At 38.0% G+C, this 27,837-nt stretch overlaps 1 protein-coding gene across 1 annotated transcript; it reads left to right on the top strand.

The window, feature by feature from the left end:
* Nucleotides 1-3,036: 3,036 nt before the first annotated feature.
* LOC115220534 (prefoldin subunit 1) lies at nucleotides 3,037-27,731 on the top strand. Its single transcript, XM_029790676.2, has 5 exons — nucleotides 3,037-3,433; nucleotides 8,396-8,562; nucleotides 10,138-10,222; nucleotides 19,657-19,783; nucleotides 27,523-27,731. Exons 1-4 carry the CDS (start codon nucleotides 3,392-3,394, stop codon nucleotides 19,741-19,743), a joined length of 381 nt encoding a protein of 126 aa, XP_029646536.1. The 5' UTR covers nucleotides 3,037-3,391; the 3' UTR covers nucleotides 19,744-19,783; nucleotides 27,523-27,731.
* Nucleotides 27,732-27,837: the final 106 nt, after the last annotated feature.

Below are 27,837 nucleotides of genomic sequence, written 5' to 3'. Positions count from 1 at the left end.
ATGCGACAGCAACAAAGGTTGACGTTGTTTTCAAAGAATTAAAGGTTACTAAACTGTTAATGAACGTTCGTATTTGTTTTGGGTGAGGAGTTTAAGTAAATTTAGACAATATAAATGTTGATGGACTTTGTTCACAAAATTGAAAATTAGTTAATGTTTTCCTTGAAAACAAAATCAAAATTTGAAGAGAATGAAAAACATTAAAACTGTTGAATAATTTTTCATGGTGACCTTTTCAATTAGCGGAGAAGGTCGCAAAAAGCTAGCGTAAAGTTTATCAGGTAATGTTCAGCCATTTACCTGTTTAAGTATCCTGGGTTATACAGAAGAAACTAAATGAGCGTCTAAAAACTAACTCGTATATGTTTAGAATCATTTAGATATGTACATAAATGAGGCAGGTGTGTCGGTTTGGGATCAACTTGAAGTATTTGATCACCATTCAAGCCATAGATATCTATTTCAACTTTATAGTGATTTTAAGATACCTAATCACTATGTTAAAGCAGTATGGAATAAGTTGAGTGTTATAACTTCAAGAATAATAAAACTAAACTGAAGTACTGTCGATGGTTAATCATACATTTAGTACCTCAGTATGGTAATAAATACCTCGGCAAGGAAATGTCGATTAGCTGGAACGGTTGACATCTTTTATTTGCAATAAGTCCATCGATTACTCTTTTACTTGTTTCAGTCATTTGACTGCGGCCATGCTGGAGCACCGCCTTTAGTCGAACAAATCGACACCAGGACTTATTCTTTGTAATCTATCGGTCACTTTTGCCGAACCGCTGCGTAACGGGAACGTAAATACACCAACATCGGTTGTCAAGCGATGGCGGGGAGACAAACACAAATACACACACACATACATACATACATACATACATACATACATATATATCAAATGAGCTAAATATGCAAACAACGAGAGAAAAAAATTGAAAACAAGATGAGTAACACAAAGAACGACCTTTCATCGGTTGTCAGCTATCTATCTACTCCTCATTTCGAGCACTGAACGACAATATGAGTCTTGGAAGACAGTTGCTCCCATAAAAACCAAAATAAAATTTTGGATTTATGGTGAGTCAAAGTTGGGAACAAAAACAGGACAGTGGAGACATACAAGGAAATCGAAGGAAAACAAACATAGAGGGTCGTTTCCAAGTAAGTATATATTTGTGTGTGTGTGTGTGTGTAGGGAATCTTGCAAGCATGAAGTGGATTTGATCCACCATAGCCAAATTTAAATTAACATTTCTCACGGTAAAACTAGTTTTTCTGTGACAGGAGTTTTATATTTGCCAGATTGCCTTTAGCTAGGCCGAAATGATGTCTTCCCCACTTGACCCTTATAACTTCTACTTCACCAAAAGCTAGAATAGAGATAACAAGACCACCAACTAAATCTATTGTTCTCAATGATATGTCTATCCTTCTGGATATTTATAAAAGCATAAACCCCAAGCAAAAAAATAGTTCAGTAACTTCGGTGACGACTGAACCAGTTAGTCACTACGATGACAACTAAGTGAGAACGAAGTCTGGCTGACCAGCTAGAAACTTGGTCAGAGGGAGAAATGAGGTTTACTGTCAGCAACTGTGAGACAACACCCTACAACTCTCACTAGCTCTAATTCTGTTCTCTTACAACATCATTCTATCTCTCTCTGTAATTACTACTAAACAATGAAGAGGACACAAACACAAACCTTACTTCGCATGCTTTACGATTTTAATCATAACCTGCCCGTCGAGGCAAGGTACTGTAACGTAACGGTAAATAAATATTTCCTTAAAACTTAATGTATTTTTCATCTTTCACATCCTATAACTTGCCGTTATAACAACAAATTTTTATCGTTACAACTGCAGACTCCGACATTTCATATTGTTGTTTATTAATCAATATTAACCGTTGCACACACACACACACACACACACACATATAAATACAAAATAGGTCAAGAACGCAAAACATCCAGATAGTTAGGTGATACAAGAAAGGGAAAACAAAACATCCAGATAGACGATACAAAGAAAACAAGGACGGGCCATTCGAAGTTTTCTTTCTTCAGTCGAGTTCCAGATTAGCTTTGCAATTTCGGCTAGTTATACTCGAGATTGCTCCAATCTGGCCAGCCCCAAGGTAAATCTAAGCAAAGAGCATTGGATTCCTTGGAAGAAAGCAGAGAATGTATACGAAAACAAGGACGAAAAAAAACGGAGAAAGTTACACAAATACAAATAACAGGACATAACAATAGGTGTCTTTCGACTATGGACGAATTAAATTAAGCTGGCGTGTGTGGAAATAAAGCCTTACGGCAGGGATACAAGAAGGAGACGGGATGTATAGTGACGAACCCAATGCTTGGATTGGAGCTGAAGCCGACGATATATATATAGATATATGGCCGTTGCCTGTGCAAGCCTTGTGAGTAGATTTGGTTGACAGAAAACGAAAGAAACCCGTCGATTATATATATATATATATATATATTATATATATATATCTATATATATATATATATATATATATATATATATATATAATGTTTGTGTCTGCGTTTGTCCCTACCATCAACACTTGACAACCGATGTTGGTGTGTCTACGTTCATGTAACTTAGCGGTTCGGCCGAAGAAACTAATAGAATAAGTACTTGATCTGTTCGTCTTAAAAACCCTTATGGTGATGCCCCATCATGGCCGCAGTCAAATAACTGAAACAAGTAAATGAATATATATATATATATATATATTTTATATATATATATATATATATATATATATATATATATATATATATATGTGTGTGTGTGTGTGTGTGTGTGGTGTGTGTGTGTGTGTGTAGAAGAGCGCAGGCTCGAAACGTAAAAGACTTTTTTCTATTCCTGAGCGTTATACTAATACATCTGTTTGTTTTGTACACCACCTGTCTTCGTCTTTTGTTTTTTTCGTAAACTCTCCCTATATATATATATCTTTTAATCGTTTCAACCATGCGGCTGCAAACATACTGAAGCACTAATTTGACGTCGTAAGAATTCTCGTTGGTAAGAAGGTTTCTAAAATGAATTATGACAGTCGAAGGATTACTTTGGTTCAATGGTAGAACACCTGTAATGTCTACAGGAAGTGTATAGTCGAGTCCCATGGATAGCCTTCGACTTTTGGTTTTTCAACCCAATATTTACATGTTATTTTTGATAGTGCTTTCTATGTACTTCGAGATTCAGTTCCAAAAAAGATGTGTGTGTGCGTGTATGTGTGCGCATATCATGGTCTTCATTATCTAATGCGGCTGCTATTTCTAGCAGGCCAGCCACTAGTTCCGTTCATTAAGACAGTAGCTGAGACGAGTTATCTCTTCCTGAAACCAAAATGGCTGTGGCAGGAATCCCCGTCGATCAAGAGCTGAAAAAGGTTAGTTTATTCTCCTCCGTTCTTTTTATAATACAGTCACTGATCTCCTCTAGGTCCCCACGTAAACTTTAGATCATTAGATTTGCCGGATTAGGAAGTAATTTGTGTTCATAATTCAGACGTCGATCTTCGGTGGTTTGATAGAATAATATAATTGATCAAAAGACAAAAACTTGAGAACAAACCAACGAGGGGGAACTTTTGTAGGCGTCGATTGATAGGATAGAAATAGTATCACAGCATTATATATATATATACATATATATATAATATATATATATATATACACACACATACGAGTATATATGTACATACACGAGTCAGCCTCTACGAGGTGCTTGAAGTGGCAGCTCAAATACATTATATTGTCTTGAATTTGTTTTGCCTTTAATCCTTTCGGGGTCGATAAATTAAGTACCAGTTACCCACTGGGGGTCGATGTAATCGACTTAATCCGCTCGTCTGTCCTTGTTTGTCCCCTCTATGTTTAGCCCCTTGTGAGTAGTAAATAAATACATATATATGTGTGTGTATATATATATATATATAGGTACTACAAGCGAACAGTGGTAGTCGTAAGTAGTCGATCCTACAACGACTTTTTAACCCTAACCCTAACCTTAGTTTGTTTATGAAAATAATTTATTTACTTAGTTTAAAAAATTATTTAGGATCGACTACTTACGACTAGCTAGCGTGCACCGGGACCACTGTTCGCTAGTAGTACCTATATATATATATATATATATATAAAAACCAGTATATTGCCGTTCAAGTTATGAAGTGAAATTGAAAGAACAAATGAATATCCATGTTTTGTTAAGAATGCGTCAACACCGTTATTGTGCCCGCACATTAGGCTATGAGTTAATGCATCATATATATATAGTGTGTGTTTGTGTATCTTATATGTATATATGTATGTACATATACACACACGTATATGCATATTATATATATATATAAGTAGCTAAAGTGACAATGGTTTATGCCACTAAAATATATTTTAGTGGCATAAACCATTGTCACTTTTCACGTTTTTGATTTTTGTTTCTGGTGGAAACCTCAGCATTCTTCTTACACACACACGCTATATATATATATATATATATAATGGCGGTGCCCCAGCATGGCCACAGCTCGTGAGCTGAAACTAGAATCAATCAATCATATATATATAATTAAATTTATAGAAATTTCTATCGACTTGCTTTCGAGACACGTGCTTATAGTGATAAATTATATGGTTATTGATGAATAAGTCTATATTTCGGCATATTTGGCATTAGAATTTTTTCTTTTACCCTTGTTTATAAGTGGTATATATATATATATATATATATATATATAATATATATATATAGGGTACTATTACGGTGTTGACACATTCTTAGCAAAACATGTATATCCATTTGTTACTTCAATTTCAGTTGATAACTTGAACGGTATTAATATACTGGTTCCTTGCTTTCTGGCACAAATCCAGGTATAGGTGAGAATGTGATGCTAGTTGTTACGTTCATGCCTTTTCTTTTAAGGTATTAAACAACTTGTTTCTCGCTTACTTCTCAATGACTATTGTACTTGCTCAAGATGCTACGCAGTTCGAAACGGTGTCTTCATGGTTACTAAGTGAACGTCTTGACCGCTCAAGCCAATATCTGTATCTACGCGCAATGCTGTATAATAATAACAGGCTAAAGTTGAATACATTATCTTGTAGCTTTACTTGTTTCAGTCATTAGGGTGTGGCCATGCTGGGGTACTGCATTGAAGAATTTTTAGTCGAACGAATCGATCGCAGTACTTATTTTATTTGCAAGCCTGATACTTATTCTATCGTTCTCTTTTGCCAGACCGCTAAGTAACGTGTCGTAAACACATGAACACCGGTTGGCAGTGGTGGTGGGGTGGAGGACAAACAAAGACAGCCTTTTTTCTGTTTCCGCCTACCAAATCCACTCAAGGCTTTAGTTGGCTCTAGGCTACAGTAGAAGACACTTGCCCAAGGTGTCACACAGTGGGACGGAACACAGAACCATATTGTTAGGAAGCAAACTTAACACACAGCCATGCCTGCACCTATATAATACCTCTGTCAGTATCATCATCATCTTCGTTTAGCGTCCGCTTTCCATGCTAGCATGGGTTGGACGGTTCAACTGGGGTCTGGGAAGCCAGAAGGCTGCACCAGGCCCAGTCTGATCTGGCAATGTTTCTACGGCTGGATGCCCTTCCTAACGCCAACCACTCCGTGGGTGTAGTGGGTGCTTTTTACATGCCACAGGCACTATCTTTCAACAGCTGCTTTCCATGTTGGCATGGGTTGAATGGTTTGACATGGAGCTCGCTAGCACAGAGCTTTCCAGACTCCAACAGTCTGTTGTGTCATGGTTTCTATGGCTGGATGCCCTTCCTAATACCAACCACTTAACAGAGTATGCTGGGTGTTTTTTACTTGCCACCAGCATGAGTGCGTTTATGCAGTGTCGGCACAGCTGTGTTAACACACCACTGGAAGGGTGCTTTTTAAGTGGCACCAGCGCTTGAATAATTAATAGTGGAATAAGTGTAAATACAAATATATATTTGGCGTATTAGATGCATATTGATGAGACCTACCATCCATTCATGCCAGCTTGGAATGCCGGACGTTAAACAATGATGATAGATTAGATTTACAAATGAGAAAAGGAGAGCATTAGAATTAATATAAAAGCATTAGTTGAGCATTATGAAGCAAAAAAACACCCAGAATGTTTTGAAAGCTAAAAAATAAACAGAATAACTCCAGTTGTGGAATAATATAAAACTTGAGGCGAATAATTGAGAAAGTAAATTGTATTAAGTGGAAGAAATTCAACTGGTTCAAGCAGTTAAATGTTATTCACAAAAAAAGAAAGTATATGCAAAATCACATAGTTTGTTATATATAAATATTTATAAATATATCACGGGCCTGATGAAGCCTTCCGGCTTCACAGACCCCAGTTAAACCGTCCAACCCATGCTGGCATGGAAAACGGACGCTAAATGATGATGATATGTATACACATGTACATAAATACATACACACATACACACTTATATGCTTTGGTCAGCCCAGGGCTATATAGGTGAATTACACTTGGCCAAGGGGTCATTCAGAATGGCAGAACTCAAGACCACTGGTTGGGAAGCTAGCTTCTTGACCACACGGCCATGCTAGTGTCTATTATAATGTTTAATTATATTCTGTTTATAACGATATATGAGGTTTAATTCTGAATAATTATAGTAATGGGGGACCAAGTGCAACCATCCTTAAAAAATTTAGAAAACACCAAGGTAAAGTGAGTAAAGATCTTTAGCCAGAAATACTGGAACTCCGACCTGGGATTTGAACCTGTGACAGTGCAAGCATTCAGTGTTTTCATTTAGCATATTTTATATTGTTTCCCTATCTCTGCCAAAACAGACACAGTAGCCTGGTGTAGTCCTCTACCTGGCCAGCTCCTGTCAAACCGTCCAACCCATGCCAACATGGAAAGCAGCTGTTGAAAGATAGTGCCTGAGGCATGTAAAAAGCACCCACTACACTCATGGAGTGGTTGGCGTTAGGAAGGGCATCCAGCCGTAGAAACATTGCCAGATCAGACTGGGCCTGGTGCAGCCTTCTGGCTTCCCAGACCCCATGGAAGACAGATGTTAAATGATGTTGAAGAAGAACTGTCCCACAATAAAAACCCGTCTTTTATCTTCTTATCTCTTCTCTTGTGTCTGATTCCATTGAGACACAGAATTGTAGCTTGTCTGGAACCGTTTCCTGCAATAAACCAGTTTCTTCTTGTTGTGCATTCTTTTGTGTTTCATTCCATTGAAACCCTCTGACTGTTTTCCTTTATCTTGTCATTTATTCTTTGTCTGATTCTGCTGACACACAGAACTTCTCTAAAATAAATCGAGAAACTATCAAATTATAAAGACCTAAAACAACGAATAAGCAGAATGTGGGGATTGAAACCAGAAATAGTCTCTACAATAAGTGCCTTGGGAATAGTTTTAAAAATAGATATAGATAAATACATGTATAAGTCCGAGAGAAATTCTAGAACTTATATTCAAGATATAAAAAACCAGAACAACTAGGCATTGCTCACATATGAAAGATACCCCAGTATTCACACATATTAGAAAGGGTACCCCAGTACTTACATACTGTGAAGGGTGCCCCAGTAGTTACATACTATGAAGGGTATCCTAGTACTTGCATATTATCATGGGTACTCCAGTACTTCCCATACTATGAATGTTACCCCAGTACTCACACTTATGAAAGGTACTCCAGTATTCATATACACACAAGATACTGAGATTGATATTACTAGGCTCTGCACTCATTATAAAGGGTACCACAGAAATTAGATGGAATTCCTTCCTTCTTTGACAATGTTTTACTTACAAATATTTACCTGCAGAAGTCATAGCTTGTCTTCAACTGCAGTGACTTGATTACACTTATTGTTTAGATGTCTGGCACCTTGTTGTACTCAAGAAGACTCATACTTTGCAGCAGAAGTATTAAAGTCGGTCCCTCTGGTGGTGTAAAGCACTTGTAGTGGTGCTATGTAAAAGCACCTGTGTGGTGCCACATAAAAGCTCTTGTGCAGTGCCACATAAAAATGCCCATGAGGTGCCATGGTAAAGCGCCTGTGTAGAACCACGTAAAAGCACCCAGCACTCTCTGCAAAGTGTTTGGTGTTAGGAAGGGCATCCAACCGTAGAAACCATGCAAAATCAGACTGGAGTCAGGTGCAGCTCCCCAACTTGCCAGCTCTGGTTAAACCATCCAACCCATGCCAGCATTAAATAGTGATGATGCCTGCAAGGGCTATTGCCTGGAACCCTTTTAAGCTACAAAACAGAATAATGAAATACAATAGGATTCAGTGTCTCCTTTCTCTTTTTTTTTTATGACTTCAGGCTTTCCAGGATCTTCAGTCAAAAATGATTGCAACTCGTCAACAGCTGAAGATGTCAGATGCTCAGATTGAAACGTTGAAACGGCAGAAAGCTCACGCCAAAGTTTTAGATCAGGAAATCTCAACATTACCCAGTGACACCAGAACTTATGAAGGAGTTGGCAGGATGTAAGTTTATCCTAACTCCTTTCACATTCTTGTAAACTTACCCATCCACCATTCCAATCATGTGTCTCTATTCTCTCTTACATGATTCACCCTCTTCTACCATAAGAGTATACCCTGACACCTCATCACCACCCTCTTTATCTCTCTTTCCAGCTATTTCCACCCAGCCTTATATGATGCAGGGTAACCATGTATCTCCTCCACAGCAAAATACCTGTGCTTATCCTATCTTGACACCTGGTATAAAACCACCTCCCTGTATACTACCCCCCCCCACACACACACACACGTTCACTCATTCAAGTGGTGTTGTCTTGTAAGTTACTTGCTGATATCACTTGTGACATGAAAAAAAGCACAAAGTGTACACTCCATAAAGTGGTTGGCATTAGGAAGAGTGTCCAGCCTAGAAACCATCCCAGAGCCACTGCTGGAGTTCAACGCAGCCCTTCAGCTCATCTGCTCCTATTGAACTGGCCAGCCCATGCTTGTATGGAATGCAAGCACTGGATGATGATGGCGATGAAGATTTAACAGATTTGGCTCTTGCTCTTTTTATATTTTATAATCTAATTTTATTCTCTGTTCTGCTACGGCATGATGTTGCATCTACATTATTATCATTTTAACAAAATTCTAATACATTGTACTACTACTACATTCTTATTTCACATTAGACAAATGTAATCTTATTCCATCTTTCATCTCCTTATCACTCAATCCCTCTATCATTTTCCTATTTACTGTATTCTGCTGCTGCTTCAAGAAATGAAAGCTGAATCTGTTACTATATACTAGACCATATCACCATTTCTGTACTGTTTGTCACCATTCCCTTCATATTTACCTGCCCTGCCTTCGTCCACCATTCACTAAATTCATCCCCTACATACATTTGACCTTTTCTCCCCTTTTCCACTCATGTTTATATCCACTTTACTCTTCTCCCACTCTCTAACAACCTTACCCACACTCTCTTCGATTTTTACCCACACTCTAAACAATTTGTCTGACATGCTAATGATTCTACCAGCTTATAATAATATTATTATATCATAATAATAGCAATTAATTCTTTTATTGGCCACATCGGCTGATAAAAATTAATTATAACATAAAAGGGACAAAACAGGATAAAAGGTTACAAAGGGTTTTGTCCGTTTGTGAAAAAATCCGAGTAAAAAAGCAGTTTAACATCAAAAATATAACAATGAAAAACTCCCAATAGGGGGAGGCATTACGAAAGGTTCCTGGTGGAAAAAACCCATAAAAGCCAACGGGAGCCTGGTCAAAAGTGGAGTAGAGAGCCCCTTTCTCCTTTTATATTACCTTTTTAAATCACAGGTGTAACCTCAGAATGGCTCCTTTCATACTGGCCATTCTTGCGACATTTATCCACCTTTCAGAAAACTTACTATCAGACAGCACTTCTCTCTCTACTCTCACCTTGTCCATCGTATGCTAGTTTAGAAAATCTGACATTAAAATGTTGATTATGATGCTTATATTCATAGCTTTGTCCCAGTTACTTTATCATTTTTAATCTCAGTCTCTTCTCTTTTGTCTGTCCAACAGGTTTATTCTTCAAGAAATTCCTCAAGTTAGAGAAAACTTAATGAAAAAAATTGAGACATCCGAGGAAAAAGTCAAAACTTTAACTGTGAGTAATGGTTTGGTATAAGTTTTACTGTCTGGAGGTTTGGACATGGTGTGGTGAGGGCTATTATTTTGCTCTTGGTCAGTCCTAATCCATCGAACCCACAATCAAGTGTTCCAGCCATCTTCTGTTCAAATGTAGATTACCTGGGACTATGTTGTCCAATGTATCCTTCGTTTTTTTGTTCATAAGCTGTATGGTAAGATTTGAGAGAGATTTGGTTACTATTTCTCACAAGATAAATAACCATAATGACAATCCCTTGTTGGATTGTGTAGTTGTTATTATTATTATTATTATTATTATTATTATTAATAATAATAATAGTAGTAATAATAATAATAATAATAGTAGTAGTTGTAATAATAAACTGGTGAGGTAGCAGAATTGTTAGCACGTAGGGGCAAAATGCTTAGAAGTATTTTATCTGCCAATACATTCTGATCTCAAATTCCGTCGAGGTCACCTTTGCCTCTAATCCTTTCAGGGTCAATTAAACAAGTACCAGTTACGCACTGGGATCAATGCAATCGACTTAAACCCCCTCCCCCCAACTGCCCTTGTGGTAAAAACACGAAATCATTGTTATTATTATTATCATTATTATTTTTATTAAGAAGGTGGCGAGCTGGTAGAATCATTAGTAATCATTAGTAATCATTAGTAATCGGGGCGAAATGCTTAGCAGTATTTTGTCTACCGCTACATTGTGAGTTCAAATTTCACCGAGGTTGACTTCACCTTCCATCCTTTTGTGGTCGATAAATTAAGTACCAGTGAAACACTGGGGTCAATGTAATCGACATATCCCTTCCCTGCAAAAATGGGTGCCCTTGTGGCAAAATTCGAAACCATTATTATTATTAAGGCAGCAAGTTGGCAGAATCGTTAGCACAGCAGGCGAAGTGCTTAATGGTATTTCATCTGTCTTCAAGTTCTGAGTTCAAATTCTGTTGAAGCCAACTTTGCCTTTCATCCTTTCAGGGTGAATAAATTAAGTACCAGTGAAACACTGGGGTCGATGTAATCGATTAGTCTCCTCTCCCAAAATATCTGGTCTTGGGCCTTTGGTAGAAAGGATTATTATTATTATTTTGTTGTCGTTGATGACCAAGGATGTGGGGGTGAAGAAGACTGGTTACTGGTGGTTTGTTGGGACTGAAGGCAAGGGGTTGGCTCTGGACATGATTTCTTTGTGCCCTTGCAATCTTGCTGGCTCTTAAACAATCCCGCAAGATTATGTAGTACTAGCTTTTTGGGGGTGTGGGTGTACATAGTGCAGGTAGGGTTAGAGCGTGAAGACACATGGCTCAGTGGTTAGAGCATGAGACTCACAATCATGAGGTAGTGAGTTCGATTCCTGCACTAGGCTGTGTGTTGTGTTCTTGAGCAAGACACTTTATTTCACGTCGCTCCAGTTCACTCAGCTGTAGAAATGAGTTGCGACATCACTGGTGTCAAGCTGTGTCGGCCTTTGCCTTTCCCTTGGACGACATCGGTGGCATGGAGAGGAGAGACTGGTATGCATGGGTGGCTGCTGGTTTTTTGTAAACGACCTTGCCCAGACTTGTGTCTCAGAGGGAAACTTTCTAAGTGCAATCCCATGGTGGTCGTTCATGACCAAAGGGGCTCATTATCTTTTCTCTTTTACCCTAGGGTTAGAGTGAGGTGTATAGTGTGAGTGGATGTGAATTGTGGGACGAATTTATGAGTAAAAAGCAGAGAAAAGGATGTTTAATGCTGGGGTCAAGGTAACAATATAAGGGTCATGGCAGATGGTGAATAGAAGTGTAATAACTTATTGTGGTGGTGGTGATGGTAGTGATATAGGGGATGGCGATGGTGTTAAAGAAGAAAGGAGTTGTGGCGGTGATGTATGAATGCTAATGTGTACAGCATATGGTGGTGATGTTGATGAAAGCGGTGCTAGTGATGATGTAGATAATAGCTAATAATGATGATGATGATGATGATGATGATGATGATGATGAAAGAAATGAAGGAAATTCATTTTGCCAAGATATCAGTTTTGTAATTTCTATCTAATTTTTTGGCAATGGTATATCGAATGAGTTCATGTTTATGTTTTACTCTGATAATGTTCCGGTTGTTATAGTAGCTGGTTAACTTAAAACTGCTTGCCTCTCGGAAGTCTACTCAATCACTGAAGATAATCCCAGATAACACAGCGTACCTGATGACTGTTGAATTATTAATCTCTTTGGCAGGTGGAAATATTCTGGAATGTATTTTAGTTTTGCTTTCATAGAATCTCTGAGGTGTGATGAGAGAGAGTGAGAGATACTGCAGATGCACACACCACACAAACACACACACACTGAGGTATGGTTGTGTGGTAAGAAATTTACTTTCCAACCACATGGTTCCGGGTTCAGTCCCACTGCATGGCACCATGGGCAAGTCTCTTCTACTACCGCCTCAGACTGACCAGAACCTTGTGAGTGAGTTTGGTAGACAGGAAATGAAAAGAAGACAGTTGTGTATATGTGTGTGTGTTGCATCTATGTTTGTCCCCCACCACTGCTTATCAACCGGTGTTGGTGTGTTTATGTCCCCATAACTTAGTGGCTTCAGAAAGGAGACCAGTAGAATAACTATCAGTCTTACAAAGATAAGTACTGGGGTTGATTCATTTGACTAAAGATTCTTCAGGGTAGTGCCCTAGCATGGCCACAATCTGATGACTTAAACAAGTAAAATAAAAAAAAACAGAAAAGATATGTATGTACACACGTGCACGTGCACACACACACACACACAAACACAAAACAGGTTTCTGACAGTTTCCATTTTGCAAATTCACTCACAAGGTCAGCCCCAAACTATAGGAAAAGACACTTGTCCAAAGTGCTGCACTGTGGGACTGAACCTGAAATCACATGGCTGGGCAATGAGCAGCTTGACCACACAACCATGCTTGCTGTCCCTCTAGAGCAGCCAAATCACATGGCTGGGCAATGAGCAGCTTGACCACACAACCATGCTTGCTGTCCCTCTAGAGCAGCCAAATCACATGGCTGGGCAATGAGCAGCTTGACCACACAACCATGCTTGCTGTCCCTCTAGAGCAGTGGTTCCCAAATATTTTCAGGCTGCCAGCCCCACCCCAACTAACAATCACAAACATAGACCTCATTCTGAAGCAAATTCAAAGCAACTGTATTTCACAAATAAAACTTAGCCTAACGAACCCATTATTTTGTGAATCGCTACCTCATTATCGCCCCACTTCAACACCCCCTTGGAACTTTCCACTGCCCCAGGGGAAAACACCGCCCACTTTGGGAAGCACTGCTCTAGAGCATACAAACTGTTGTCTCTATATATAATGAATGCTTTGAACTACAACACCAGAAATATGTTTTCAAGATATTTCCATGGCCGGGAGCATAATTAAACAGTCATTAATGGCTTGTTGCTAATTACTACTAATCACTTTAGTTTAGTTATTTCTACAACTTTTATGGACATAACTGCATCTGATTATGTAACTGTTTGCCAATTGAGTTTCAGTTTTCAGGCTATGCACACACACACACACACACACACATATACATGTATTTTTTTGAGAATCATATATATATATATATAGCGGCGCCTCGACTGGCTTCTGTGCCGGTGGCACATAAAAAGCACCATCCGAACGTGGCCGATGCCAGCGCCGCCTTGGCCGGCTTCCGTGCCGGTGGCACGTTAAAAGCACCATCCGATCGTGGCCGATGCCAGACTCCCCTGGCACCTGTGCAGGTGGCACGTCAAAAGCACCCACCCACTACACTCGCGGAGTGGTTGGCGTTAGGAAGGGCATCCAGCTGTAGAAACACTGCCAGATCGGACTGGAGCCTGGTGCAGCCCCTGGCTTCCCAGACCCCGGTCGAACCGTCCAACCCATGCTAGCGCGGAAAATGGACGTTAAATGATGATGATGATGGATCATGAAGCACACATAAGGCTATAAACAACAGCATGAAAAATATTGGGTTAGAAAATACTTTGGATTGAAAAAAGTTGAAGGTTTCCTGTGAGGCTTGAACCCACATCCCCTGTAGTAATGGCAAGAATTCTACCCTTTGACCAAAGCAATCTCTTCAGTTTTTCTATACATTTTAGAAAAGTTTTCGTCTTACCAGTGAGTATTGTATGCTTTTGATGTCATTAGAATTTTATAAGCTTTTGAGAGAATGTGAAACAAATTACTTTTTTGGAATAGCTGATCTTGAAAGTTTAAAATTCTTATGATGTCAAAGGAGGCACAAGCACTTTGACATTTGCATATACAGATGATGGAACGTCCACTTAGCAAATCCAGTCTCAAGGTTTTTGTCAGACAAGGTGCCACACAGTGGAACATACACACACAGTCATGTGTATATTGCTTTTTGGTTAAAATTGTCAACATCTCATATACAATATTTGTTTGTTGTGCTGGCATCGTGTGAAAAGCACCTGTACTGTTACCACATAGAAAGCTTTATGTGCTGGTACCACATAAAAAAAAAAGCACTCTGTAAAGTGGTTGGCATTAGGAAGGGCATCCAGCTGTAGAAAGCATGCCAAAACAGACAGTGGAACTTGGTGTGGCTTCTGGCTTTACTAGCTCCTGCTAAGCCATCTAACCCATGCCAGCATAGAAAGCAAACGTTAAATGCTAATGACCTTTACCTTTATTTTGTTAAAATTTCACCTTTTTTCCAAAGTTTTTTTTTTTTTGTTTCAAGTTGCCAAATTTCTTAATATCGAACTTGCATTATTGTAGAATGTCGAGAACTTTTCTCTAAAATATGAAGACAGAAACTAAATTCTAACCTAATTATATGCAATTCTGCACGGTTAACCCCCTAATCCAGCACCTCCCATCCCAATCCAAGATTGGTTCTCAACATCTTTGGGTTTGAAAGCTGTGGATGCCGTTATGTGCAACAGTGATGCATGTAATGTTTACTGAATGCAATTTTCTGCACAAAACCAATATAGCACACACACACGCACATGTTACCCTCTCATCACTATTTTAATTTCTCCCACTGCCTCCCTTATTCTTTGTCTTTAATGCTACCCACGACTTCTGCTGTCCAGCATTTTACTCCACCCCCATCTCTCTCTTTGTAACATTGGTCATCCACTTTCAGAACTTAATTACAAAAGACAATCTTTTAAAAAATTTATATAAAAGTTTATATATAAAAAAAATTATTCATATAAGCTGTAACTGAGATTAGTTATTATTTACTGAAATCTTTATGACAAAATAATAATGATAATAATAATAGTTTTTTATAGCCATATCAGTTTATTAATTAATAATTGTAATAATAATTATAAATTTTTATATTAGTGTAATATCATAAATATGTAAGAAAACAAAAAAAAATTATCCTCAGCCGACAGCAACTGGTTCTTACAGTCTGCATTTTTCAAATTATTTCTGCTTAAGTTTCTGTTTTGCAAAGGCTCTTAAATTTGGTCTTTTTAAAAAAGTCGGCCACTTAAGAATGTATTTCTTCTTTACGGTACCATCTGTGAGAGTGACCACTGTACCACAGAACAGTGAAACTGTGATGTGATATGATCAAGGTAAGTATTTCTTACCGTGAACACCTATGTTTTGTGTTTTTGTTTTGTTTTTTTTCTCCACATTTCTTCTGTATCACATCTTGTGTTAGATCTGGTAGCATCTGCTACATCTTGACCCTCTTCCTACTAATGCTTCTACCTCTTCCTCTTTTCTTCTCTATTGTCTCTAGGTTCACTTTTCTTTGGGATTTCTTCCCTGTAATACCTTGTTTTGTTTTATTTGTTTCTTCTATATTCTTTTGTATAAAAACTGTCTTGTATCCATTTCATTACTGGGAATTTCCACAGAGATAGCTTTTACATCTGTTTGGGTCATGCTCGAATCACCAGATGTAGTTAATGGTTTTATGTGTTTGAGCCATGCTATGATTATCAGCTGAGAATGATTTTCATAAATTTGTAGATATTATTCGATTAAGAGTTGTTTAACCTCTGTATCAGTCCTTGGTTTTTCTTGTAGCTTGACTGTAGTTCTATTGATTGGTGTTTGCAACAAAACTGCCCACTTACACCCTTTTGCTACTATATTTCTATTGAAATACACTGATTTTGTTTCTGTTAAACTTCGAAAATAATCAAGAATTTAGTGAAGTAATTTTGCCATTATTAAGCCGATGTTTGGAACAAATAAGCATAAATTCTTGAAAAAAAGTTTCTAACTTGGACCACTTTAGACAGGGAGTTTGGTCTTCCTCTCCTTAACACCAAATAAGAGAACTGATGAGTGAAATTCTACAAAACTGTTTAGAGTTTAACTTAGCATTTAAACTGGCTGTATCCAACCCAAATATTCTACCACTTTTATATTCTAACTGGCCAGATCTGGCCTTTCACACATAAGCTACAATATCGTTCTACAACTGAATAATCACATCATTGAAATCTCAAAGCTACGAGATAATGCATGATTAATTCAAAACATTGTGAATAAATAAGCAGTACATTTGACAGAATAATCTGAATGCTAAAGGGTGGAGAAGTCTTAGAAACACTTAAGTGGTTGGAGGGAACGCTTAATATAACGTAGCTCTATGTAGATTTGTTAAGCAGTGTAGTAGTTTCTGTTAAATGTTTGCAGTGTGGAAGGTGTTTATAAGCTGTTTAAAAAACACACAAAAACCGTTAGATTCACTTCAACATTTAAATTTAATCTGTGTCAAAATATTTTCGTCTCTTTGAAACGCGACCTGTTCACTGACAAAATTTTGTGCTGCATGAAATTTTGTCAGTGAACAGGTTGCGGTTTCAAAGCAGCGAAAATATTTTGACACAGATTAAATTTAAATGTTGAAGTGAATCTAACAGTTTTTGTGTGTTTTTTTATATGGCTTATAAACACCTTCCACATTGCAATTGTTTTTGTTTTAGCATACGATCTCAGATCAAGTCGCTTGCTATGCAAGTACATCTCCATAAATGTTAAATAGTTGCATCCTCCTCAACTAACCGTGTCTGGTTGTTGTCCTTGTCTCTCTCTCTCTTATTTCTACAACAGTCTCTCTCCATCTGTGAATATCAAATCTCTATTTTTTGAGGTGATCTTTCTGACACCATCCACCCATCTCTCACTCTTTCCCCCTCTCTGGTGAGCATAATCACCTGTTTATCACATATTGTTACCATTCATACATGTTGAGGTGAGATTGTTTGAGCAGAATAAGGAAGGATCAGGGAACCAATTGGCACAGGTTACGCCATGAGTTTCATATTTTCTATGGTTTTACTCAGCTGTGAGGAGAATAAATACCAATCTTGTGGACTGTTATCTTCAATAGACTTGCATCCTATCCAGGGGAATGTTTCTTTCACAAATATACTTGACTGGATCTTGAAGTCTGTGATACAGAGACATCTCATAGCTTTAATTTCTGTTCCAGATTACATAAATCACATATATTTTGTTAAATACATGTTATTGTTGAGTGAGTAAAATTGTGATCGTAGCTGTTCCAGCTTTGACCTATCAGTTTTTATTTACAGGATAAGTATATCCAAGATTACAATAGCCAATGTCTCTTTCCTCCACCCTACCTATTTTTTTTTTAAGATTTATGAAAAACTTTGAAGGTGATTTGGTTATTATTTCTAGCAAACTGAGTGACTGTGTTGTCCTCATTGGCTCTATTCTTATATAATTTTTACCCATAGTCATGTGATTCATTGTCATTTCCATGGTAACTAATTACAAGCATGACAAATTAAAACATTCTTGTGTGCAGGAATTATTGCTTCCGTTTCATCAGTCTATTCAAAAATTAAGGAAGTAATGTAGTGTTTTGTTTCTCATGTGACTACATCACATTACTATGTTGAAAACATGTGACTACATCACATTACCAGGAATTTTATGGGAAGGGATTAAAACTATTAATTAAAAAAAAACACTTTGAAATCAGTTCAATCATGCTTGTGACATATTTGATCTATAAAAAGGGCCTTTTTTACTGAATTTGCCATGGAGAAAAATTTTCACTTCAGGCAATAGGTGTCAAAACATTATCAGTCATCTTGTTGCGCTCCCTAGTAGAGAGATAAATGCATTTCTAGCTGTTTTGCTCTTATCAGTACCAAGGGTGACAACCTTGTGAACTGATTTAAACCTTTCATTACTGTATTTATTTTGAGATGCTCTGTGTTTCTTTCAATTACTTTAAATATAACAAAGAATTTAATAAAATAACTTAGTTATCATTAAGCTAGTGTTAGGAACATAAATTGTGACTAAGGTTTGGTGGAAGATTTTAATTTAACACTTATGAAAACAAGACATTTGTACTCAGAGCCAGAGCCGGTTTCAGCCAGGTTGGTAACGAAAGGGTTAACCCTCTAGCATTTCAACTGGCCATATACGGTCAAAATAATCTACCTGTTTTATTTTCAAATTGGCCAGATCCAGCCACTCAAACTTACCCTAAAAGCAAACAATTACATCAAAGTAACGAATGACTAATTCAAATGAATATGAATAAATAAGCATTACATTTGACAGAAATTTCAGTACTAGAAGGTAAAAAATTTGTTTCGGTCACAAAACTGCTTGGTATGCATAATAAATAATTCATTCTAGCACGGTGTCTGTTACTTCTTGTAGTGTTGGTCATTGATATTTTTACACTGTGACAAAAGCAGACATATTTGTATGACTGACAAGGTCTCGTTGGTAGAATCAGTCACCATTTAGAGTTTCCCTTGTTGTCTCTTCTTAGTCATTGGTTTTATGTATTCCAACACATTGGTTGTGCTTCATGAATCTGGGTGGATGCTGTTCTTGTTGTCACTCTGTTGGATATTAGTAGAATTGTTAGAGTGTCAGGTAGATTGCTTTGTGGTAATTGTTCTGGCTCCCTGCACCCTGAGTTGAAGTCCCACCAAGGGCAGCTTTGCCTTTTATTCTTTTTGAATCAATAAATAAAGTACCAGTTCTGTACTGGAGTCAGTTTTACTTTCTGTCTGTGTACCTCTATTTTTCTGGAAGAGATCAGCCATGGGTGGGCCTGGGGAGTGTCACTCTCTGCCAGGTCTAAACATGCTGAAGACACACCTTATGTAATAATGGTGTCCTTAAAACCCTAGTGAGGGTATGTGTGTGTGTGTGAGAGAGAGAGAGAAAGGCAAGCACATGCAAAATTTAGGTACTTTAATGAGAGGAAGAACTCAGCAGTTCTTGTAGGATCGGAAGTCTTGCTCATGCAGGTTACTCATCCATTTGTCTGTTATCATCACAGTCGGTTTTCTACTTCCTTACCATTTCACTCACATGTCTCTTTGTACAAATATTGATTTTGTTTTTGCATCCCTGTGTCCTGTACAGATGTTTGTTCTCATATTTAAATTATTTTCAGAATAAACAAGTCATCTTGGAGAAAAGTTTGAAAGATTCTGAAGACAACCTGCGAGAGATGATAATGTCGAAGCAGTCCACCAAGTGACCATTCACTCTTCATAGGGATACCAAACATTGGCAGCAGTGTAAAGGATGGCTGATTATTATTATTATCATTATCATTATTTAACTATTTCACACTAATTTGTGTAATAAACTTTTACTTTAACCATTGATGAGATCCCAAGTTTTTTTCCCTCACAAATAACATTTTGTTTTTGTTTTCATTTTTCGTGTGTGGGTGTTATTTTTTTTTTTATCTGCAGAAGTTACAAAGTGACTCGAGAGCTGAGATTTTTGTGCTTTGGCACTTGTGTCAAGCCACAAAACTTGAGTCACTTTGTAACTTCGGCTGATGAAATAAAAAAAAATATCTGTAGGTGTGGCTGTGCGGTAAGAAGCTTGTTTCCCAACCACATGGTTCCGGGTTCAGTCCCACTGCATGGCACCTTGGGCAAGTGTCTTCTATAGCCTTGGGCCAACCAAAACCTTGTGAGTCGATTTGGTAAATGAAACTGAAAGAAGCCCATTGTGTGTGTATATATATATATATATGTGTGTGTGTGTGTGTATTTGTGTGTCTGTGTTTGTCCCACCACCACCACCACCACCATCACTTGACAACTGATGTTGGTGTGTTTACGTCCCCGTAAGTTAGCAGTTCGGCAAAAGAGTCCAATAGAATAAGTACTAGGCTTACAAAGAATAAGTCATGCAGTCAGTTTTTTTCAACTAAAGACGGTGCTCCAGCATGGCCGCAGTCAAAATAACTGAAACAAGTAAAAGAATAAGAGAATACTCATGTTTTGAGTTCTATTTTCTTTTTTCTATTTCCAAAACTATATTTTATACACAAACACTTGCGGAGTGGTTGGCGTTAGGAAGGGCATCCAGCCGTAGAAACACTGCCAGATCTGACTGGGCCTGACGAAGGCTTCCAGCTTCACAGACCCCAGTTGACCCGTTCAACCCATGCTAGCATGGAAAGCGGACGCTAAACGATGATGATGATGATGATGATGATGAAACACCCATACACATAAATAAATAAATAGTGCATAAGCAAGAGAAGATTAGTCAATACATGCATTGGTTAAGCATGTGTATACACACACACACACACAAAATAATGTATGTATATGTGCTTTGCCATTTGTTCCCAGGTGTACCTCAGGCAAGTGTCTTAAATAATAATAATAATAATAATAAAAACATTGTGTACAGTGCTCAGGTGCACTACAACTCATCTAAAGTGTATGTATAATCAGGTGTAGTTTCGACGGATTTCGGAAAGCATGAGGGCCTTAAAGGATGCAGTGTCATGGCAGTCAACAACTGACGCAGGCAGTTTGTTCCATGCTTCAGCAACTCTGTTACACATGTGTGTGTGTTTGTACTCTTGTCTTGATACCATGTGGTGATTGTAAATGAGCATCACTGTCATACAAGTGAGGTTGTTCATTTGCAATCCTCTGTGAAAAACATGTCTAGTCATGGAGAAAGATTACTGTATTTGGAAATGGGTGAGGGTGGGCGCCAGGAAGGGCTTTGTCTAGCCATAGAATATCTGCCTCAAAAAAACTCCATATGACCCATGGAAAAATGATGGTGATGTGTGTGTGGGCATATCATGTGAAATTGAGAAATTTAACATTGTGTCCTTACAGCTTTCACTGACAAGCTGTCATCAGATGCAATATACGTGGAAGGTGAATGGAACACTAAAGATTGCTGCTAGTAACATGAGTGGTGGTGGTGGTGGGGGGGCTTCAGATCCGTAGTGTTTCTTCAACTCTTACCTGCTGAGTATTGAGCACTCCCATCTTTGCCTGTACAAGCTAAACCACAACTACTACCACCATCACCACCACCACTACTACTATATGTGTGTGTGTGTGTGTATCGAGACTGCGTGTGTACCGTTGGCGATTTTTTTTCCTCCATCTTCCCTTCTCTGAATCTTTCCTTTTCCTATGTTTCTGACGAAGAGCTCCGCTCGAAACGTAAAACCCTCCTTCTTCCCTTCCTTTCTGAGCGTCCAATAATACTATATTTGTTCCATGTCCTCGTGTTGTGTTTTCTCTTTGTGTTTTCATGTTTGGATTAACTTTATATATATATATATATATATACGTTCGACTCCATTCTTTCATTTATTCATAGTTAAAAAAAACACACAAATTTACACACGAGAACACGGGATCCCTGCCCTTGGCATATAGCTTCAACCGTGTTTTCTGGCGTGAATTTGCTACCCAGGTATCGGTTAACCGAATTATCCATACTAGGATAATTCATTCACCTTCTTATATATATATATATATATATATATATGTATATATGTTTATAATCACCTTTGCATGCTTGCACATTTGCATGAAGTACAGACAGTTCATATGTTTGCATTAGTTACCCAGCATTTTACTGTTTACTTCTTGCACGAAATTGTTTCTTACTCTAAGTTCACAGTTGTTATGTTTAGCCAGTTTTACACTGACTCTTTTCTTCTTTTTTTTTTTCACTACTAGTTACTGCATTGTGTTCAGTACCTTGTCTTCTGGTTAACAAAATCTTCAGTGCTTTATTTCCAGACCAAAATTATTGTGGAAATCTTATAGAAGCGGCTGCTTGGCTCTTCATGCTTGCTTTTGTTAAACCAATCTATAATGGGGGAAATAATTGCTCTAATTACTGAATAGCGTCAAATTTACTGTAACCACCTGTGAAAAGTCTTTGCTACTGCTGTTACAATATATTGATTATTAAAACAAAAAATAATTAAATTGCCCTATTAGTAAGTCAAGTTAGTGGCTGTGTGGTAAGTAGCTTGCTAACCAACCACATGGTTCCGGGTTCAGTCCCACTGCATGGCATCTTGGGCAAGTGTCTTCTACTATAGCCCCGGGCCGACCAATGCCTTGTGAGTGGATTTGGTAGACGGAAACTGAAAGAAGCCTGTCGTATATATGTTTGTGTGTCTGTGTTTGTTCCCCTAGCATTGCTTGACAACCGATGCTGGTGTGTTTACGTCCCCGTCACTTAGCTTACGTCCCCGTCACTTAGCGGTTCGGCAAAAAGAGACCAATAGAATAAGTACTGGGCTTACAAAAAGAATAAGTCCCGGGGTCGAGTTACTCGACTAAAGGCGGTGCTCCAGCATGGCTGCAGTCAAATGACTGAAACAAGTAAAAGAGTGTGTGTGTGTGTGCAGACTGTATAGTTAAGAAGTTTGCTTCTCAACAATCACATGGTTTTAGGTTCAATCCCACTGCATAACACCTTGGGCAAGTATTTTCTTCTATAGTGCTGGTAGATGGAAACTGAAAGAAGCCCATCATATATATATATGTATGTTCTTGTCTTGACATTGTGTGGTAGTTGTAAATGATTGTCATACAGGCAGTATCATTTATTTCCAGTATTCTGCAAAAAAATGCCTAGTCTTGGAATTTTACCTTTATTGTAAACAGCTGAAGGTTGGCAAAAGCAGGGCTTCAAACTGTGAAAATTCTGCCTCAATAAACTCCGCCTGATTCATGCAAACAGAAAAGTGAATGGTATGATGATGGTGATAGCACCCACTACACTTACGGAGTGGTTGGCGTTAGGAAGGGCATCCAGCCGTAGAAACACTGCCAAATCTGACTGGGCCTGATGAAGCCTTCCGGCTTCACAGACCCCAGTTAAACCGTCCAACCCATGCCAGCATGGAAAGCGGACGTTAAATGATGATGATGGCTTGACTTCATGCTCTTGCTTGAAGTGGCTGGGGTCATTCCTAGTTAGTAATCCCAGAGCCATCATTATGCATAGAGCCAACCAGACTCCATCACTGGTGGCCCCATGCTAGTCCTTTCTGCATCCTCCAAGATGACATTGAGCCACTGGAGATCAATATATCTATCTAGATAGATAGATTGATTGATAGCTAGCTTGCTGTCAATCAATTGTTATTTACTCTTCTTTCCCACGTTATGAAGCACTTCTATATTCTTTTTCAGCTTTAAGGCGGCGAGATGGCAGAAACGTTAACGCGCCGGGCGAAATGCTTAGCGGTATTTCGCCTGTCGTTATGTTGTGAGTTCAAATTCCGCCAAGGTCGACTTTGCCTTTCATCCTTTCGGGGTCGATAAATAAAGTACCAATTTCGCACTGGGGTCGATGTAATCGAATTAATCCCTTTGTCTGTCCTTGTTTGTCCCCTCTATGTTTAGCCCCTTGTGGTTAATAAAGAAATATATATTCTTTTTCAGCTCATTTGAAATTTCAAAGCCAACCAAATCTTTCTTCAATTACACCCTCACTACCTTTTCCCCTTTCTTTTTTTCTGTGATCTGTCAGTATGTATGTGTGTGTGTGTGTAGCCACCAATGTTTTTTTTTTTTTTTTCATTAAATTCTGATATAATCGTAATCGACAACATCTGGAAATTAATTGAAAGGTATTTGTGGGTGCGTGGAGGCACAGGCATGGCTGTGTTGTAAGAGGCTTGTTAACCAACCACATGGTTCTGGGTTCAGTCCCACTGCATACCACCTTGGGCAAGTGTCTTCTACTATAGCCTCGGGCCAACCAAAGCCTTGTGAGTAGATTTGGTAGACAGAAACTGAAAGTAGCCTATGTATATATAATATATATATATTTATAATAAAGGGTTTTTTGCAACAAGTTGCTTAAACCACATACCGAAAATATTAGAAATAGCAGCCAAATGGTAACCTTTATCATAATTATATATAATTTTTATCGAATATGGTCCTTTCCATACCGAAAGACTACTAGGTGAAATTTATTAATTTTATTAAATTAATTATATTTCACCCTTTATATGTATATGTATATATCATCATCATCATCATCATCATCGTTTAACGTCCGTTCTCCATGCTAGCATGGGTTGGACGGTTCGACCGGGGATCTGGAAAGCCAGAAGGCTGCACCAGGCTCCAGTCTTATCTGGCAGTGTTTCTACAGCTGGATGCCCTTCCTAACGCCATATATATATATGTATCGTTGCTATTATGTAAAAGCGTCATAAGTCCAAAACGTTGCTTTTTTCAGAAAACAAAAAAGTAGTTTTACATCCCATAACAAAACCGTTGTACTACACTTTGACAATTTTTGATATCTTAGCATCTGAAGCAGCTGGAGATACGATAGTTTGACCAAAAGAAACGGCTATTGCAAACAAAAATGAATATTGAAAAAAATACATTTGGTCAAGTTTGGACATATGACAGTTTAACATAATAGCAACGATATATATATCGTTGCTATGTGTGTGTTTGTCCCCACAACTGCTTGACAACCGCTGCTGGTGTGTTTATATCCCCATAACTTGGTTCTTTTTTAAAATTTGAAATTATCAAGGGACGTAACTCTATCAAATTTATATATGAGTTACTTCCCTTGAAAGAATTAAAAAACATTTTTTATTAGTTCTTATTCAGTGTTTCTTTAGAGAATTTAATCCCAGTACTTACTGTGTCGGTTTCGTTTGCCGAACCGCTAAATTACAGGGACGGCGGTGGTGGGGGACAGACACGAAAACACACGCACATAAGTAAATATGTGTGCGTGTCTGCGCAGCGATTTTCTTTCAGCTCGCGTCTACTAAATAAACTCACAAGTCTTTGGTTGGCCCGGGTCTATGGTAGAAAACACTTCACAACGGTGCGACGCTGTGGGACTGAACTCGGAACTATGTTACTGGTAAGCAAGACTATTAACCACACATCCACACATGTTTGTCACTTAATTGTTCGTATGGTTTCCGTAGTTTTAGGTAAATAGAAGATCTATTTCCCCTGGATAAACGCTGTTCGTTCGCAGATATAATTCCCTGTCGGAAATGGTGATTTCCACGCTACAAAATAATGGGTCATTAGTCGGTTACAAATAGGGATACCTATTTGCAGCCAGAGGGACTGGACTGCGAAGAGTTCAATAAAGCTTGGACATAGCCTCTAGCACAAACATATATAATATAATGAAATTATTGTATACAGTGCTCAGGTGCACCACAAGTTGTCAAAGGTGCGTATAAAGCATATGCAGTAATGTACAAATATCTGGAAAGTGAACAGTGTATGAGTCAGATACATGCTTGCGTGTGTATGGAGGGGAGAAAATCAGGTGTAGTGTTGGCGAATCTCAGGAAGCATGGAAGTTTTGAAGGATGCAGTGCTCCGACAACTAACAACTGATGCCGGCAGTTTGCTCCATGCTTCAGCAACTCTCAGCGTGAAAAAAATGTTTCCTAAAGTCATGGGAGCTGTGCTGTTTTGTGACTTTGTAAACATGTCCACGGGTGTTAGACAGGTGGAGTTAGAAAAGGTGCTCAGAGTTATTATTAGTAAGATGGTTAATAATTTTATGGGTGTCTGCCAAGTCAGCTGCCAGACGTCAGAGTTTCAATATGAGCTGGAGGGGAGGTAAACTTGATCTCACCAATTCAGTCTTTGTGCAACACATAACCGGTATAATATATACTGTCCTTACCTTCGAAACACGCATTGAGTCGAACCAGGGACAGCTGATGAAGAGGAATATTCCTGGTATTGTTTGTCTTGTACTCTGTTTTTTCGTTGTTAAAAAAAGTCCGTTTCCTAGTTTGTTTTTATGTTTTCGTTTCTCGTTGAGTTCTACGTTTATTTGTGGTGTCCTGTACTCATATATATATATATATATATATATATATATTATATATATATATATATATATATATATATGCATGTATATATACATGTATATATACTTGTAGATGTAGGTACGTACATATATGTATGTATGTATCCATATATTTTATTATTAAATTATATATATATATATATATATATATATATATATATATAACGAAGACATTGAACTATTTGTATTTCATACAAGTGTGCAACTGTGCAAAAGTGGTCACTCAAACAGCTAGAAATAGCAGCTAAAGACCCACTTCTTACAGACATGAAACTGAATGGAAGAGCACTTTGGATGATGTAGTTGTGGATACATCGTTTGAAAATAGCAAAAGATGGTCAAGTCTGGAACGCTTTGAACTTGAAAGATATCTCCAGGATCGGAGCTGACCTGGAATTAACAACGATGTATTTCAGTGTCTCTTTAATTGCACTGTTAATAAGAAAATAAGAAAAAAAAAAACAAAAATAAAAAACACCTGGCTTCGTGGTTAGGGTGTCGGTTCAAGAATATAAGCTCGTGTATATATATATATATATATATACATACCGCAAATCCTCGAGTATAATCCGCATTTTCCCCCAAAAACTTAAAGGTCAAAATCCCTAGTGCGTACTATATACGAGGTTAAAAATGAAAATTATTTTCTAAGCAATGTCCGAGACTCTATTTGCTGTCCGGCAATGTTTATTCAGACGCATTTTGTGATGTCGGGCGCGAAAATACCTTAAGCTAACGCTAAAAGCAATGAAGTCATAAAAAAAATCATCCATAACTTGCAGTAAGCAACATTTATTAAACGTTATTACTGTTATTTCTTTATTTTCTGCAAACAAAATGCATAAAAAAGCTACACGTTTGCATTATGTTATATATACAGTTTTACAAACCAAGGACGTTATATAGACCTCCTTCACTCAAGTTAGAGAAGGGGTGCGTATTATACACAGGGTTTAAGTTTTTCAGAGGTTCAGCCCCCTAAAAATCCCCTGCGTATTATACTCAAGGGCAGACTATACTCGCGGATTTAAGGTATGTGTGTGTGTGTGTGTGCGTGTAATTTTCCTTCAGATCTAAATATTTTCTTTTTTGTTTTCTTTTTCTTTCTTTTCCCCCCCCTCCTTATCCGCGGCAGGATAAAATGACATATCTTGAGAAATCTTTGGAAGACGAAGAAAGGAATCTAAGAGAAATGGTAGTGATGAAGATGAAACAAAGAGAGGCGATGGAAGCTGAGGAAACTTAAATACTCTATATTTTTGTCCTGGACTGCCTCTACACATTGGAACATTGTAAAAAAAATATATTTCAAATCAAATAAATTTATGAATTTGTTTTAAATTTGCAACTGTTGTTATTTAGTTGCGTGCGTTTGGTTGCACGTCTCTGAACAGATTCCAGGAGGTCAATCATACATTTCTCTCAAGGAGAGAAATGTATGATTAAAGGT

This window comes from Octopus sinensis, linkage group LG16 (genome assembly GCF_006345805.1).
Source record: "Octopus sinensis linkage group LG16, ASM634580v1, whole genome shotgun sequence".
Classification (NCBI taxonomy): domain Eukaryota; kingdom Metazoa; phylum Mollusca; class Cephalopoda; order Octopoda; family Octopodidae; genus Octopus; species Octopus sinensis.
The sequence above is the reverse complement of the archived record's forward strand: the minus strand, read 5'-3'. Positions and strand labels throughout refer to the sequence as shown.